The sequence below is a fragment of the Aythya ferina genome (assembly GCF_964211825.1).
Source record: "Aythya ferina genome assembly, chromosome: 12".
Classification (NCBI taxonomy): Eukaryota; Metazoa; Chordata; class Aves; order Anseriformes; family Anatidae; genus Aythya; species Aythya ferina.
Window position 1 is genome coordinate 5,645,114 of NC_140308.1, and position 18,765 is coordinate 5,663,878.

Consider the following 18,765-nt stretch of genomic DNA (forward strand, 5'->3'; position numbering starts at 1 on the left):
CTTTGGATCTTTTCAGTGTCAGACCAGAAGTGATCCATCCACAGTCATTTCCAACCATTTGTTAGTGGATGGCGGTGTGATGCACGCACCGGGAGACTCATTCTAGCTCTTCCCACACTTCGTGCTTCTCTTTGAAGAGGTTCAAAACTCAGGAGTTTGCTGTGAACAGTTTTCATCATTAGCTGTGTAGCATCAGTCTGCCTGGCTTCCATCTCCGAAGCTCTCTGCAGAGATTCCTGCTCCCTTATCTTATTCTGGAGTGGACTTAGTCAAGATTTGAGCACTTCCCCAGCTAACTTCTGTTTATTTACTGGAGTGAACAGCCTCTGATGTATATTACAGCCAATGTGTGTTTAAGTTATACTCATCACAGAGCTGTTAGTCAATGTTTGACTCCATACAGATATAGAAAGGGGCATTTTCAATTACTTCCAAGGATGTTCTGAATGGCTTGTTTTTTCCTGTCTCAAAATTGCCAGGTGCTCTGAGTCCTTTCCAAAGCTGTAGAAATTTGCTTTGCACTGCTTAAGACTTCTGCTTTCAGGCTTAAAAAGATGTGTGTGGTGTTGCTGTAACTGTGCTTACACTTGTTGCACTGAGAAATCTGACAGGGATAAAGCAACCTTGGAAGATGCCTGCAAAAGCTGGACAAATCAGCATAACGTCACTCGCCTTTGGCTGGGTTTGCCTTTACACCTTGGTGAGATAAATTTACCTTTCTCAGCTGTGTTTTGGTGAGATACATGTTAATTCTACAAACCCGCGTTGTCTGCAGAAGCAGCCTGGCATCTACATGATGTTAGGGGCTCTTGGTGATTGTGTCCTGTATTATATAAAACACTTTTTGACTACCTATAATCTCAGATTTTCCTTTTTATTTACAGTTTTCCAAACTGTAACTTTTCTAAAGCAATACGGCTATGAACAGATTCTGCTCCCTGCAGTTACAGGGAATTGAGGGGGGAGTGCATGAGGCCTAGACAACTTCATGGAGAGCTTTCCTCACAGATAGACTGCAGGCAGATAACTACACCTGTACCAAAATCTTGTAGTCTTTCACACACTCCTGCTTCTGCCTTGAAACCCACTGGTGAGTATGGCCAAGTGAACCGGGAAACCCAGCACATGCTGAGTTGGTTTCTTCAAACCTACACGATCCCAGGCATTGACTAGCCCCTCTCAGACCGCATTTCCAAAATGAGACCCCTCAGATAACTCCCTGTATCCCTTTAGATAACAGTGACTTCTTCAATAAGCTGCTTTTAGTACAGATATTTTACTTTTGAGGTAAGTAGTCATCAAAACTATATATTTTTTATTTTTATTTTTATTTTTTACATGGGGAAAGCAGGAGGGGAGAAGGTCCTATTTGCTTCTCTGACACCCTCTGAAACCCACAGGGCATGTGGCTGAAGGCACTGGTTTATTGGTGGCATTTTCCATGTACACTTTGCTTTAACTAATGTGTTCCTAGGCAGTGAAGTTTTGTATGTATGAAGTCCTATTGCTGTAGCTCATTCCTGGAGTATGTAACTGGTAAATTTGTGATTTTTCAAGGAAGAAAAAGTCTTTCCTTATTTCTTGTATAAAAATAAATAGCTATCCAACATTGTATTTGCAAATATTGAGGATTAAAATAATGTTTTGTATCTTGGCCAAAGATAACAGGTGCCTTTGACAAATTTGCATCATTTCTTTACTTCTTTAATCAACTATTTCAACTGTTTTAGCCCATTTCTGCAGTTTTACTTCTGCTTCAAAAACTTTCACTGTGCCATAAGGACAAGAACTCCTTTCCCTGTGTTTTTTAATACAGGTTATTAATCTGTATATGCTGCAGAGCTCAAAAATGAAAATTGATTACATGACCATTAAGGACAAAGGATTACATGGTTGCAGGTATACCGTGTGCCTTGTGGGACAGTGGGCACTCGAAACCTGAAGAGCTGTGTTTGGAGAGCAGGTGGACAGATTCCCTGACAGTTTGCTGTAGCAGTAGCATTCGGACATGGGAACCAGCACGGAGGTTGTAATTGCATCCAGAGGAAAAAAATGTACATGTGCTGTTACACAAGGCTGTTGTGCCAAGCTCCACCATGTTCCTTTGGTTAGCGCTTGGCAAATAGGTAATGACATTTGGTACTACAAAGCACGTTCATTTTGGTGGAATAGCTGCTTAAAAAGATTTAGCAGAACAAGAAGCATCTGAGGTGAATCGATAAGATCCTGCTGTGCACTCTCTCCCTTGTGCTGTGTGGCACTTGGTATCTCTTTCTGCCTTTTCCATGACATCAGCCTTGTTGCTGCCCTTCCTTCCTGGCTTGCACATCTCTCTGGGTCATCCCTGTTTTATTTGGTGTGCTGAGTTTGTTCATTCCCGTCCATCCTAAAACTTCACCTCTGCCAGGGAGCTCCATGAGACTGAAGGAGGATACGCTTTCCCACCAGCAGTGGGGAAACTGGTTTATCCCAAATCCTTCTTTGCCTTTTCAAAACTCCCTCTTCTGGGGTTGAAAGGAACATCCAAGTGATGTCTGTTCTTTGGGTGATTTAATTCTTTGTCTTTCTTGCATTTTGAAGTGTCTAATTAAAATGAATTAAAGATAATAAAAATGAGCAATAACTCTAAGACCGACATCCAGAGAGTCTGACTCTGCTATTGCTCATGTATTTTTGGAGGTGATTTGCTTCTTCTAGGGTTGCTTTGACTCCTTAGCCGGTACTGTAATAAAGTGAGAGACAGACTGATGTAGTCATAGCCACAGCTCAAAGTCGGTGTAATTAATTTTATTTCACATGTAGCTTTTGATCCAAAGAATTGGAAGGGCAGAGTCCCAGTTTAACCAAAGTACATAAATATGTCCCTGACTCAAGTGTGCAATGTCAGGGGGCTGCTCGCAGAATTAAGAAAGTCCTTCAGTGTTTCCTGAACTGAAGAGCGCTCTTTTTCCATCATAATATAATATTTTGCACAACCAAAACACAGAGGTCAGGAGGCCAGAAAATTAGCGCAAGCTGTAACAGTCCTGTAAAGAGGGGGTGGGAGGGTGAGAGGGATGGGTGGAAACAAAACCTAAACCCATTCATACATTTTAAACGGTTTCCCTTCCTTCCATTCATGCAATGATATAGAACAGCTGCTCATGAAACCTGGCCGCATATTTGTTAAATGGGAACAGATTACTAAATCAAATTTGTTGACCAATTTTCAAGTATGTGGCCTTGAGATATTTAAAAAAAAAAAAAAAGGTGGTGGTGGGGTTTGTATTGGCTAAAGAGGAGGGGGTAGCAGGCCAGTGGCATGAACATTTCACGCTGGTGGGATTTGGGGGGGGGGGAAGGGAATCAAGTCACTAACTTTTGTGTGAGTACCCAGCTAAAACCTCAGGGAATTTTATATAGTGCATGTTGTCAGTATTTTAATCATCCACAGCTGTCAAAACTCTTGTAACCCGCCTCTTCTATTTAAAATGTGTCTTCTAGGCATAAAATAATTAAAGGTGCAGGACCATAAGGTAGGCTCAGAGCCGCTGCAATGTGACAAAACTCCACATATGAAAGGCATTATTTCAGGAAGTTTTAAATATAAATTTTGTTTTGTCAGAAGGCTGCAGGGCACACATTTTCTATACTGTCAAGCTTGATAGTAACAATATTTATATTTCAAATAAAAAGATTAAATTGCAGTCTTATGTGTTTCTGGTTTTCACATAGTTTTTACCAGTGTATCATAGTGTTCCATATCAGTGTGTCATCGAAACTTTTTTTTTTGCTGACACCAGTTTTGCTTTATTGTAATATTAAGTCTTGTACTGTCAGTCCCTGAATTGAAATAATGAGGGCAGACAGTAGTTTAGTTGAGTTACCTCTATCTTTCCTTTCCTCACCCCCCACCCCCCAAACAAACCTGAAAACAACACAACATAAAAATGAATTCCTTCCAGAAGGCAATTGCAAAGGAGGCCGTTGGTGTGCAGTGTCTGTGTGTGTTCACGTGCTCACTTGTGCATCTGTGGCCTTGCCATGTGTGCAGTACAAGACCTCACCTTGCAAGTTCTCATTCACCCTACCAAAATGCCTGCGCACTTTCCAAATGGATTAAAATTTAGCGTGAGGTACAGATGGAAGAGTAGGAGAGGGCAGCTTCGTTTATGAATATTTTGATCTTCTCTATTTGTTTGTTTTTATATTAAAAGAACTAACCCAAAGAATGAGTGCCTTGGTTGTTTTGAGTGGTCTGCTTGGCAAGCCTTTTGTGCCACTGCTTGTTAGCTGTTATTTGTGAACTTTCTGCTAATGCCCATAGGCCCTTCGCTCTGCATTGTTCGGAGCTTTGCAGTCCCAGGAGTTTGAGTCCCAGGGCTGGGTTTGTGTTGTCTGTGCAGCATCAGGGCTTGACAGAACAATGGGGAGAAATGTGAAAAGGTTCTGACTCAGGCTCGTGTTTGAACGGCCAATTGGAGTCACTTAGCCTGCCAGCTGGGGCTGGGCTTGCTCCTTTTGGGTTGAAATGTGAACGTTTCATCACAACCCCTTTGTGGCAGCTTGCAGCTGGCAGAAACTTCCTGTGCAAATTCCTCCATTTCTACCCTCTGCAGGATGGTGAGGATTTTTTCCTGGTGTTGGACAGTGCTGGCTGATGCGTACAACTTCTCTGACCATGATGTGTTTGATAAACTGGGTTAATCAGAACAGGGATTCAAAATTTTGGTGCTTTAGAAACTACTCTACAGTTGCTATCAACTTGGGCATGGCATGGGCTTGAGTCTTCTCTCTGTCTTGCTGCTGAATGATGCATCTTTCTGTTGCTTTAAGCCTTTGGTCTGTCATTAGTCCAGTCATGATTTTACAATAATGAAAATAAATTATAAAACAGCACTGCTGCTGATGTTGTGATGGAAAATGAGGAGGGTGTGCTGCTGAGGCAACTCATGAGGAACCAAATGCAAAAAGTACATTTCCATGGAACTTCTCATGCAAGGAATATTTACTTCTTTTATATTTACAACAGTGACCAGCTTAATATAGTTTACTGGATTTTATAACAGGAAAAGTAAACTGCATGCCCCAAATATGTTAGCTAATAAGTGACAGATCTGACCGTGTAATTGACATGAATGTTCTTGTGACTCCTCAGTTCTCTTGGTATTTTATGCCATTTTATCAGCTCTAAAACTGCCTAGAGAATAACTTTCTACTTGTAGAAACCCCTGGATATTCAAAAGCTATTCAAAGGTATGAACAAAACCAAAAAGGTTTTGAGTTTTTTTAATTGCTGCTGCTATACCTCAATAAATGTGTTTTGTTTCATTCCATAATTGGCCAAGAACTTTCCACTCCGTTGTACAAACTGATTAGAAAGTTTCATGGTTTATGTGAAGTACGTGAGGATAAAATGTCAATACAAAGCTTGTGCCCAGTGAAGAACAGCCTTTCCTTTTCCACGTGTAAGTCTGTGCCTGTGTGCATTATGCTCCTAAATGCTTTACAGAAGCGGCCAGCCTGCTCAACTAATCAGAGTTGGAACAATAGGGGAAGATATTTTAAAGTAAAGTTATGTACAGTTGGAAAAGTGGAAACAACAGGTGGCACTATCCATTCTGCACTCAAAGCCTGAGCTTGCCTAACATCTTCAACCACTTTTTTATTTCATTTTTTTTTTTTCAGCTTGAACTGATGGAGATACAAATTAGGCTATTGCAGCACACACATTTCAAATGAGGGAGGCCTATTCCGATGGAAACATCTGGTTTCATTACACCAGGTAACACCTGCATGAAATTACATCTGTGCTGAAAGTCCTTTAACAGACTTTGGTAATTAAACTCAGGCAATCTAATCAAAGAAAGGCATGGAGAAGGTGATACATGAAGTCTCATTCTCTGCCATGTAAATAAACTGCATTAGTATATTGGGTCTTTCAAGAAATGGTTAACGTCAACAGCTTGCAATTGAAGAGATTTCATGTTAAAAACAGCCTTCCATAGTATATCCATAATATATATTCTGATCTTCCAAACAAATCCCCAGGGTGCTGTTCAGATTTATTGCACTTAATAGCATATTGTTTGGAGTGTACAATGTGTGGGTCCAACTGAGTTTTACTGGGATATTCCGTGGCTCAATTTCCTTTCAATATGTAACCATGTCCTTTTCAAATTTTGCTCTAAAGCCTTGTGTAGCTGACTGCTTTGCTCTTTGCTTTATCAACTGGTTTCTAAAACGTAAAGGCTAACCTTGACCTGAGCCCTGACAAGGAGCTCACTTGGTGCAGGGGCACTGTGATGTCTGGGGTTTCTTTCCCTGGGTGTCGTCACTGCGCACTGCACGGCATCTGAGCCTGGAACGGGCTCAAAGAGGAGTTCCGGCCTTGAGCCTTGGTTGTCTTCTGAGTCTCATGAACAGAGATGGTTTTCCCACCTTGGAGTAGGTTCAGAGTTAGCCCTGTGTGGCATGCAGGCACTTCTGGCTTTGTTTGCGTGAGATTTTACCATCTGGCAGTGTCACCTGGAAGGCATAAATAAAGCCATTGTTTCACTGATCCTATCAAGGGTTGCATATATTTTCCTTGTCAGAAAGTGCAGAATAATAGATCCAGCAGAAATCATGCACAATATTGCTACTACTGTTAAAGGATAGCAAGGTTAACACTTCTGGCTTTGGGAAGAATTCCAGCATTTCTTTATGGAGCTGATTTTTTTCACATACTTCTTTTCTATGAAAGCTGATTTTTAGTCCACGGTAAAAAATTTAAACACAAAATTTTCATCTTGGTAGTAAATGCCCTTGCAAAAATTAGTAAGTTTTCCAGACCTTCCCTGGAGAAAGAACAGTCCTTGGAGCATAGTTGGAAGTGCAGGACTTATGCTGGAAACCAGCTTTTTGGTAGAATGTCTCCCTGTCTGCTTTTGAAGCAGCATATTGCTAATCACCTGACCTTTGAACAAATGCAACTTATTTGTTTGGGGTCCTTTCATCCATGTTAATCCAGATGTGTCTTTTAAAACCATATTCCTCCTGTTGATGCTTGACTGATCTCAGAATCCCTTTCCATGTACATGCCCTCCAGGGTGGACCACAGAGTGGTGCGGCACTAGGGTGAGCCCAAAGGGAGAAGCAAGCTCCAGAGCTGAAAGGTCATCTCCTCTGGAGTAATCTCCTGTTTGAAAGGGGAATGTTTTAAACCAGTTACCTCTGAAGGCTGCTGCTACTCTCCCTTGCTACAAGTCTAGGACCAAACAGATCTTTCCACATGGGCTGCGTTTAGAGGTAGCAACTAGAGCCAGGAGCGGGTTCTAAGCTTCTCTCTCGCCCTGGGGAGCTCATCTCCTGTCAAAGTTGTTGTGCTTCGCTGCTGTGAGTACGACACATACCATCTCTGAACAAGTGCTTTCCCCTTGGCTGCTGTGAGTGCAACACACACACCGTCTCTGCACAAGTGCTTTCCCTGTGAGGCCGTTAGATGCTTTGGGCCGAGAGCCAAGTGTGCACGTGGAGCTGTGGCACACACGGTGCCCCGCAAAAATTTTCCCCTCCTTCTCTAGCATCTGTAAATACAGTGTAGGTAGTGTTCCCTTGCTGTTTACAAAAGTGAAAGAAAAAAAAAGGCAGTGGCAGTAAACTTTCTGCAAAGCCTGAGCCTACCAAAGATTTAAAGGATTGACATTTGCATTACATTTTTCCCCACCCAGTCCTCCTCATTAGCTGGATATCTTTATTCTCTAAATATTTACCACCTAAACCAAATTTACAGTTTAATTTGCTGCATAAAATCATTTATTGACTGATAAAGCTCATTACTGAGGCCTAGCCCAGGCTGTAGCCTGCCATGACAGTTTTAATTCTTGTAGCAGCAGGCTACTGCAAGAGAAAAACAATCCTGTCACGTTAACGGCAGGGGTCTAAATTATTCAAATACACTAAATCCTCCCAGAACAGTTCCCCTGCTCATAATTTGTCTCTTCTTGCCAACAATTAACTAGCAATATTCTAAGTTAACAATGCCAACTCTTTTGAAATCTCAGGGAAAATAGAAACACATACATGCAACAAATGTTTTTAGAATGGAATACATCAAAGGGCAATGCTGGGAGACTTCTCGGAAATGTAAGTATTTAAATGGACTCTCTGCTTGCTTTAGTGCAGGAAGAATTTGCTGGTATTTGTGTGAGTGTGTACAGCTGGGTTTGATACAGAGTTGTGCTGTCTGGTGGCACAGCTTCATGGCTGCTTACACTTGCTGGTAGCCCATTCATTGGCCCTCCCATGGCTGACGTTTATCCATTTTATTGAACTTACACAAATGTCCTCTTGTCCTCTTCCATCTCCTCCCTTCTATCAGAGTTTTGGTGTCTTCATAATTATGAGTTATTATAAATAATTACAATAGTAAGTGTAACATACGGAGACAAAACCTCTTAAGGTGCTATGAATAGAATCAACTTTGAAAAGTATGGGTCGAAGTAGCTGACAGTAGGCATCCTGCAGAAGCTGTAGGTCTGAATCCATTCCAGTTAGGTCTCAGAGCTTATCAAGTCAACCCATGGAATATCAGCTGCCAAGTAGTCTTGAAACAAACCTCTAACTCCAGCAATTTACAAAGTCAAGAGAAAAACTGCTCAGTTTGGTTTCTGACCTGTGCATATGTGGATCTGTATGTCAACAGCCACAAATACATGCTGGAATGCTGAGCAAAGAGCAGTTTGAGATCACTCCAGCGATGATGAGGAGTTAAAATTTCCTATATGGGAAAAAACATTTTTATTCTACAGAGGATGATTCCATTCACGTGTATCCTTCTGTATGTATGACAGATACAGCCCATCTATTACTGTCCATGACAGCTAATAGTAAAGTCTTTAGTATTCTGGTGTCTCATATAGACATCGCTTCTACATAGCACTTTGTATCATTTCAGAACCTAAAGTCCGTATTTCTCTTGTCCTATTCATTTTCACCCTTCAATTTTTGTGGCAGTTCTAGTGCAGAATAGCTTCTTGTGGAAGCCATCAAAGTGAAAATGATGGCTCCAATTTGTGACCCAATAACTTTGACATTGTCTGTATGTTTGCTTGAGTTTACAAAAGACTGCTTTTCTTATTTAATCCTTTAATGCTAGAGCAGTCAGAAAAACACAGTAATTCTTTCTGGTGTGCCCTTAGTGACAATATTAACTCTCTCTTGAAATTCTCTGTTTTTAAACTTATAATGTGTCTTTTTATCCCTACCTATAGCACACAAAGTACTTTAATGTTGGGAGATCATAGATCTCTGAAAATATGTGTAAAGGTAGGATAGGGTTAAAATATATTAAAAGAATATACAGGATTATGCATTATTTGCTAGTTCTCTATATCAGCATTTTACAAGATGTGGCTACACAGCTGATGATGATGTGCAAAATGACTGAAAGTCCCCATCATTTTGATTTACTTCTGAAGGTATCTGTTTTTCTAGCCATTCTGAGAGGTGTTTGAGCAGGCAGTAGTACCTGACAGAGTGTGCATGTCTTTATTTGAGCTAGTATCTACACCAAGCAATGTATGTACTGCTAGAACAGAGGAGTCCTGTAGAAGATTTCATACGTGCTTTCAAATAGCCACAACCTTTCCCGTTCACATACCCGTGTAAGCAGAACTGGCCTTTGACATTTGTGCTCTGAAAGCGTGTGCTTTGTTGCTGAAGATAGAAGGGAGTACCTTGTTTGATATCTTAGATCAAGTTTTACTGGAAGATGTATGCCAAATTTCTCATGTCGCCTTCTGGCTGAAAGTATGCTGGGGCATCTTGCACGTAGATCCTAGCTTCCAACTTCCCGTCTTCTTATCTTCTCTTTACATGACATCTCAGTCATCTTCTTGTATTTATTAATGCTTCTGCTACCTCAGGGCAGTCACCAGAGTTTGTAGTTTGTACCTGGATGACAAAGGTGTCTCGCACACACACCTGAGCCCTACCCATGCCCAGTGCCACTAGCCTCTGCTGTGCTTGGACCCGCAGGATTGGATTCTCACTGTAGGAAGCACGGAGACATTGGCGAATTCAGCAGAGCTCTGCAAATTTATGCCTCTCTGGAGCCCTGGTTGATGCAATTCCAGCTCGGTCAGTGCAGGCTCCCGTTGCCTGTGTGCCCCGGTTATCACAGACTGTGATGAAGCCACAGGGAGCTTGACCTGTGCTTGTTTATTTCCAACATGCCCACAACTGCAACAAAACCCTGCTGCTCCGAACGCGCTGTTCCGGCTCCTCTGTGTGCATGAGGCTCGGAGACTGAAGCTGGTTAATTGTGGCAAATGTGGTTTTCTGGGACATCTAAGGGTTATGTCACTTTTCTAAAAATCTCTTTGATCTAGAATCAAAAGAAGTGGGTGGGTTTTTAACGTCGTCTTAACTGTGTGGCTTTTACAAATTAAAAACCTACTGGAAATTGGTTATACAATATACGCTTGTGTTTCTCTAAGACTGATGAGACCACCTTTGACTCTAAGCTGCTTTTTCTAGCAGATCATCAGGGAAATTCTGGTAACACACAGTTGGGAAAAGCTAGAGGGAGCTTTTGAAATAAGAACTGTGCTTTTCTCTGTATTTTGCAAGCCAAGGCTTTAATTTACAATAAGCACAATAAGGGCAGAAATGAAGCAGTTAGTGTGCTGTCTCACATCACTAGGCAAAGTACTCGAAAGAAACACTTTTTTATTCCGTCCTTGTCACTAACACAATCCCAGCCTTAAATAGTATCTAGGATCTGATTCATATCCGACTGATTTGGCCAGAATCTTGGAATGTGCTGGACGTTTCATTAGGCTGCTTGTTCCCTACTACCTTGTAGCTCTATATGCATTTCTATAGTCTTAGGGCTTTCTTCTCAACTGTTTCAACCTCAACTGTTTGCATTCATATATGAGTGCTGTGAGCTGGGGCCATGGAGATGAGAAGCCGTTTGCATTGATGGAACCTGTCTTGTACCAAAGGAGATCTGATAGACTTAGTAAATAAGTAAATGGAAGCCTATTGAACAGTAGTATTGGAAACTTTCTGTGTAGAGTACTTTGAGGTATCCTGTGGACTTTGAAATATCTCTGAAATACAAGCTGAAAACTACTTGTTTAATTTATGCAGTGGTTTTTAGATTTTGTAAGTGAATGAATGAAATGTCTAAAATGTGTTTGCCTTTATCATGTTTGAAAATTGGATTTTATAGCTCTAGAATCCGATATAATAGGAATGAAATAAGGTCTGTATTCTTCAAATTATGCTTTTGCTGTCATACTTTCATGGTAGTAAGAGTAAAGACATTGATGAATTCCTGCCTGTTGGAAAAACATATTGGGTGCTTCAAGTGGTTTGACAAATTTATCAGAGTTTTGAAAAAAGGAAAAAAAAAGTGTAAGCTTTTCTTGAACAATAATACTTATCACTGCCCCTATTGTCTGGATGAAACTAAAGAAAAAGTATTGGTGGTGCCCAGTTGTATTTCATTCTTCTCTGTGAAAGAAATTAGATTTCTTACTGCATATATTCATATAAAAATATGCCTGGTCTGTTCTAAGGATAACTGATCATCACTGTTTGTGGGTAAGTTACTTGCCAAAATACCTGCATACAGGAAAGACATTCAAATACCATCACTTTATTTTATTGTTTCCTTGCGGGTACTGTATTCACAACCAGAGTATATATTAAATTTCTGTCATATATGTATACATGAGGGAAAGATTATATTTTTTTTGCCAAGCAACCAGTTCTTTGGTACAATTGATATTTGGAGGGATAACTTAAAACAATTGTAAAGGATCATATTTTCAAAGAGACTAACGCCCTCAAGTTCTTCCTCAGGTCTCTGGTTTAACCACCCATACTCACTAGTCGGTACAGACAAATGTAAGACAGAAGCAGCTGAATTTAAAAAAAAAAAAAAAAAAAAAAAGAAAAAGTTTAGAAACAGAACCTAGTATTCTTCTGAGCTGCTGAGCTGTTTTTTTAAAAAAGGACTATTTACTAAATATGACCCATGTTGAAAATCTGCCTTTGCTCCATTTGCTAATGTGGGAAAGTTGATGTCCTGGCTCTGCACCACTCGTAATGCCAAAAGCCTACTGGTCTTCCACTGCTTGGGATCTGTAGGCACAAAGTAGTGTTGAGATAAGTGCCTGAGAGCAATTGCCATGATCTCATTTTGTCTCCATTCGTATGACATACACTTGTTGGCTCCTGAAGCCCTATTTGACTCAAGGCTACTATATACATCTCATTTCTTCATGTGAGCTTTTAAAACGCTCATCTGATAAGGTCTGAGTAGCTTATGTGTGTATCTACTTGGTTATACCCAAAGCTTAATTCTCTCTGTCCTAAATGGAACTTTTCTGCCATTTAGTTCAAATGCTACTTTGTAAGGAAGCTACTCCTCTGTTCCTATTATTAAATACTCATGATTCTTTGGGGGCACATCACAGAGGTTTGAGTTTTTGTTGGGTTGAATTCTGCCCTTGGATACAAATGTACAATTCCCAGAGTGATCTGCAGAGAATTAATCTGTCATTAGCAATATTGGGTGTAGTGCGTCTAATTCCCATGCACCACCCTGAAAATTTCCACCACCCCCACAAATGTAACAGAAAAGAGGACTATTCCATTTATTCTTTTTTATATGTAAATGAGACTTAAAATAATTGTTTGATAATGACATGGTTTTTTGTTGTTGTTGTTGTTTGGAAATATCTCTTGACAATAATTTATCCTGCAATTATTGTTGCTTAGTCCTATCCTTATAATTAAGGCCAAGAAAGTGTTGTTCATCACCTCATTAGATGTTTTCTCTTTCAGACTGCCTGACTCTCTTTAACACAGCCAAGAGCTGATAAAGCCACTTGTATGCAGAGCTGGCTGCCTGCAGATCTTTGATCTTTTTTTCCCCCCTTCTTCAAGAATATGACTTTGTGAAGTAGTTGCTGCTGCAGTTTCAGTTTGTTGTTTTAAACAGTTCAGTTGCTATAAATACTCATTCACTTTGATTTTCAATTGCCCTTGTAAAGCAATTGTTTTTGTTGTTGTTGTTGTTGGATTCCCACTGAATAGATAGCCCTCCTGCCTCTTTTTTTTTTTTTTTTTTTTTTTTTTTCTTTTCAGATGTGATTAAAATATAACTTTCTTTTTGAGCTTTCCTACAGTTCACTTTTTCCTGAAAAGGAAAAATATCAGACCTAACAAGTGCTCCCAACTGAAGAATTCTTCTCACTTCTGTTTTGCCTTTCCCTTGGTTCTAATGATGGGAAACTGGGTGAGAGAAGAGTCTTGTCTGAGGCCATGCAAAAAATCAGCAACATCTATCAGGGCTTTGACAGAAACCTGTGACAGAAATCTCACTTTTTTCTGTTGTACTTTTCCTCCTTTATGCCTTTTCTTTTTTTTTTTTTTTTTTTTTTGCATTTGAAAATAGTCTGGTTCCAAAAATGTATTTATCAAGCCTTTTCTGTTGTCTGAGATATCAGTGGTCATGCTCCTGCAGAGATCCATCCCCCTGTGAATGCCTGTGTGCACCTTGAATCCTCCGTCATCACTGGGGATAGTGGTTATGGAAACCCTACATAAGGGTTGAGGAAGGGAAATCGGAGTTATTTTTAAAAGTCAAGTACTTTAAAGGTCCTTGTGATCTTCCAACTCTAAAAGAAGCTCTCAGGTATATATCTACTATTGTAATTCACATTTTTCCCTGCTCTATTAGTTATATTTTCAATAGTGTTATATCTTAGAAGGAATGAGTTCCAGTTTGTTGGCTCTTTAAGGGCTAAAAATTAGGGACAATATAAAAACCTTCATGAAACTCCACACGGGGAAGGGCACATCCTTTTGTCATTTCTTGCCATGCCTTGCTATTCCTGGCACGTTCGTGTTTCTTTTGTTTCATCCCTTACCTGGTTGCTTTTATTGTGCAGCTCCCTTGTTTCCCTTTCTCCACAATTTCTCCCAGCTGCAGCAAAGACCTTTACAAGTTTGAGGGACACACACATAAGATGACTTGAATTAGAAAAAGGCCAAACCTTCACAGTTGTGCCAACATCCTGGTTGTGAACAGAGATAGAGAGGCCTTGAATGTATGCCACATAATGCATGTGTGTATACGTAAATATGTGTGGGGAATGAAGCGCTCTCTTCTGGGACATTTCTACTTCTAGACAGTTTAATAACAGAAGCAAAGATTACTCCTTACACCTCTGCTTCAGCTTATCCCATGGCAAGATAAAGCAGCAGCCACTGAAATAGTAAGCCTATAGTGCTTCAAATACATTTGTTCTGTATTATTATTATTGTCGTTGTTGTTGTTATTTTTAGGCAAGTGCCAGTGCAATACATCAGCAATCATTTATTGAGTATTGCTCAATGCTCTAAGTAACTTTTATCTGCCTTGTTTAAATTGCCCAGCAATGACCAAGGCTACAAAGCCAGAAGCACAGGGGTAAGACCGTCAGTCATCCTTCAGTTTTAAAGGGGCTTCTCAGCCACTGAAAGTTCACTTGTCGGTTCAGGGATTTTGATGAATTGGGGCCTAATAGCTGGGTGGAGTGGAGTGATTATTTTTGTAGCCCTGACTGCAGGTAGGGCTGCTCTTGAAACCTGGAGGAACAGCAAGCATAGCTGTGCTAAGCCACTTAACTGATTAAAATGACCCAGTGACTCATTTAAATAAGAGATTACTTGCTCAGGCTTGAAGTGCCTAGTAGTAGTTGATCTTGACTATTTGTTTAATCTAACATAAGTGAATTTCAGTGTTAGCACAGACAGCTGTGTTTATACCTGAAAGATTGTTGTTTAAAATGAGTTAAAATAAACCCCCATCCCTTTCCTTTTTATGTGGAGTAGTCCCCAGATAGAGAAGGCTTGGATATTTCTTCTGCTTTAATAAAAGGAGCACTTGGTGGCAGAGATAAAAATGTGGTTGTGGTGAATAAAAGAGAGGTCACTTATTTTATGCTGAAGGAGGGGAATGCCCTTATACCAGCTGCTTGGGATCCCAGGAGGGGCTCATGTTCACACACTCTTGTGACGGCCAGGTGCATGCTCTGCTGTACAAGTATGAGAAACGTGTTTTGCATTCATGCAGAAACTGGAGATGGTCAAGGAGGAGAAGTCTACTGGGAATTGCTATTATATATGAGGTTACCACCTCCAGGCCAGGAAGGCAGAAGGCAGAGAAGGCTCTGGGGAGGTAGCAGCAGCTGCCTGCCCTGGGCTCCTGTGGGGCACCGCAGGGGCTGTATGTGGGGCATGGCTCCATGGGGACCTTTGGTCCTGTATGTCCATTCGTATGCCCTTGTGACTTCCAGTCCAGCATGATCTCATTTAGCCAAGCTGTTCTGGAACACCGAGTAGTGAAAATACAGCTTGGGATAAGGTCCCAGAAGGGGAAAAAATTCCCCAGAGACTGTTCAGAGATCTCGGTAAGGCAGACCTCTGCCACCTCAGCACCTGGACATCATCAGAAGGAAGCAAACAGAAGTGAAATGCTCTTCCAGACAGCAAAGAGTACGAGCAACAGGGCAAGCAGCAGGATGTTGGTGAGACGCAGAGAAGCAGGAAACACTGTCATCATTTCTTACCGTGACATGGCTAGGGCAAACGGAGCTGCCCTGGGAGGAGCAGTGAGGCTGTGTCTCTGTCTCACCTATGTAAAAGATGCCACATCAGGGTAGACAGGGGAAAAGCAACACCTGCACAAAGATAACATCTGGGGGAACATATTTAAACTGAAGGCCTTTACGTAACTGCAGAAAATGGGAAAGTTTAACCCTGAGAGAGAAACTGTTGGTTAGTTGTCCCAAAAGCTGTTCTCCTCGTAGAGTGAAAGAAACGCTCAACATAATGAAATAAAAATGAAATATCTCTTTTGGATGTTCCAGGACCTTAACTGGTGAAATGCTCTGGCCTCCTGACAGCAATTCAGTTAGTCATGTGTATGTATTCACATGTCTGACCCAGATTTGCACTGGGTGATGCAGAAACCAGTGGCCCACTTGAAAGCAGGCGTTTGCTGCTTAGCTCCAAACCTCATGCCTAATTTCACAGTGTCAACGAGGAAAGAAGTTGGATGCTCCCACTTCAGGAAAGAGAGGCCTCTGATGGCCAAGGACGGCTCAGGCCTCTGATGGCCGAGGGTGACTCAGGCAGACGTGGTGTTGATCCAGTCCTACAGATGGCAGGGATCCACACGCTGCCACTCAGCTCATGACAGTATCCTCTGTCCCAGATGCTCCCTGAGCTGCACAAGTGAAAGGATCTTCCAAACCACTGAGTAGAGATCCCGTCTAATTATGTCCCTCTTACAATGTGCAGCTGGCCGCCCTTGCTTTTATCACTAAAGCTTCTTAAGCAAGTCACTGGAGCTGCACGCCCGTGCGTTTCAGTGGCATTCAAATCCTCTAGAACTCATTAGAGCAGCTTTAGTGGTAGCTACCTGGCAGCTTAAATCTCTCAGAAATTAGTTAAAAGACACTCCAGAATGAAGCGGTGAATTCCAGATGCCCAACTGCGCCTCGGCATGGCTGTATTGTGCACGTAAATGTGTCTGCGTGCCCGAGAATCCTGGTTGTGTCAGCTCATATGGTCTACACCTGTACTTTGTTGGCAACACAGCCGGCTGCAGCTTCAGCTTTGAAGATTCACAGGAACAAATCTAAGCTGTCACTTTGCTGTTTGTTGTGTGAATCCGTGAGGGATACTTTTGTTTAAGCTGGGAAACCTTAAGTGTTCTCTGATGAAATGATCTATCATGTGAAAAATCAGTTCTTTCTTTCTTTCTTTTTTTTTTTTTTTTTTTTTTTTTTTTTTTTTAATTTCTTTTTACATACTTAAAATAACAGGTAAGGGGTAGGGAGAAGCAGAAACTTTTTCAAGGCCTGGTTTTACCAGCTGAAACAGAACTAAATATCGGAAATAGAGTAAAATTTGAAGCACAGCCTCAGTAACTTAGAATTGTAATCTAGGGATGTGAGATCCTCAGGCCCTATTCAGGTTCTTCCTTATTCAGTCAAGAGATTGTTTGATACCATCATTTGTGGCCTGCTTGCTCAAAGATAAAAGTAACCCTCATTTTTGCTGCTTTTTCATCTTGCATTTGTTGTCTTTCTGGTCCGCAGTCCCCGATGTAAAAATTATAGTCTGATTTTTCTCTTAATCATGTGTACTCAGGTGATGGTATTAAAAATGGCTTCCATCCTGGCCTGTGCCTGTTGTACACCATGAGCAGTAAGTTAGCTTGGGAAGCGTAACTGGAAAAGCAATTTCAAGGCATTGAGCAATGCAGCACTTGTATATCCTGTATCCATGAAGGCTGGGCTCCAGCAAACTGTCCTAACAAGGTGAATGGTGTGTACTGACTGTGATGGTGGACACAGAAAGGTACACATCAGGACTTTGGATGGCTGAGCACGTATTTAGCAAGGTCTCGATTTGCAGTGAGATTTCTAGTAGTGGTGAAGGCAAGACTTCGTTTCTAAGCCAATCTGTGACTTTTGTGGAAAATGCCATTCTGACAAATACATATATATTTTGGTTCTATGGATACCGATTTGTTATGAGTCAGTGGTGTTCCACCAATTCATTTTATTTAAACCATTGAAGATTAATAAAAGTGTTGATGCTTTTAGCTGCAATCACTGTGGACTGCATTGGAGCCAAAATTCTGGTGGCAAAATTCCTGAGCTAACTGGTTTCCACTTTCAAGTTAAATTTTAAAAACCATTATGATGATTAATCCAGGCTAATTATTATTGTCAGGAACGCTAAACTGAGTTTAGAGCCTCCAGACTGTCTCATGTCATGCTGCTTCATTGATTATTTTGGTCCCTCCTTAAAGTATGTTGTTCTGGGAGCAGCAGCAGACTGTAGCCTTCATGGCATGTCCTCAAGTGCTCCTGGAGTTAAACATCAATTTCTGTTTAGATTCAGTGAAAAAAAAATAAAAAGTCCAGAAAGCAAATAAAGATAATCATTTGGGGTTGGACATTGCCTCTGCTCATATTTGGGTGCCCTTACATTTTTCTGTGTGTGGTTGATTCTGGAACACAATCCTCTACATCTTCACTGCACTGCCAGCTAGTGTGCCTGAGCATTTTGCTGTGATTAAAGTTGATTTAAAAAAAAATCGGGGGGGGGGGAGGCGGCAGGAGGTGATGTACCATTCACCTGGCTGAGCCTGGAAAAGGTAATTCATTCCTGAAAGAGCCTTATGGCTGCAGGAGAGCTGCATCTCCTGGGGGTGTTGGGTGTTGATGCAATCAAAAGGGCTAAAATTGTGTATTAGGTGGTGGAATTTGATCTTCAACATGTAGGGGCAGATTTTATATGTAGCATACCAAGGAGTATGCCTGTCCGATTTGCATGACAATATTCCATTGCCTGGGAAATGTGTAGGACATGGAATGAAATACAGCCCTGGGGAAACAACAGTTTTGTCCAAAGAAATGAAGAGATACTAATTTCGTAAAATTGCATAGATATTCCGTAGGTGCAACTCTGGAACAGGAGCCAGTGTTTTCTTTGTTAGGTCCTGTCAGTGACAGCAAATCAATCACAGTGCACAAACTTGAATTTCAGCTGGTAGAGCCAGTCTCCATTGCACCTGTGCTGTTCCTTCATCGCTCTAAATAGAACATGGTGGGTTAGGTTTCTTTTTTTTTTTAAAGACAAGTAAAAAAGACGATACATTCAAGTAAAAAAAGAAATTTAAATAAGTATGAAACTGTGGTTTATAATAATAACTTAGGTGCATCT

General features: G+C 41.0%; 1 protein-coding gene across 1 annotated transcript in view; it reads left to right on the forward strand.

The window, feature by feature from the left end:
* LOC311443242 (uncharacterized protein) overlaps positions 1 to 18,765 on the forward strand; it is a 409,687-nt gene that overhangs the window by 250,298 nt on the left and 140,624 nt on the right. Inside the window, exon 7 of the mRNA XM_084533287.1 lies at positions 5,668 to 5,764. Coding sequence (XP_084389413.1) covers positions 5,718 to 5,764 — 47 coding nt within the window. The 5' untranslated portion in view covers positions 5,668 to 5,717. The remainder of the gene's footprint in view (positions 1 to 5,667; positions 5,765 to 18,765) is intronic.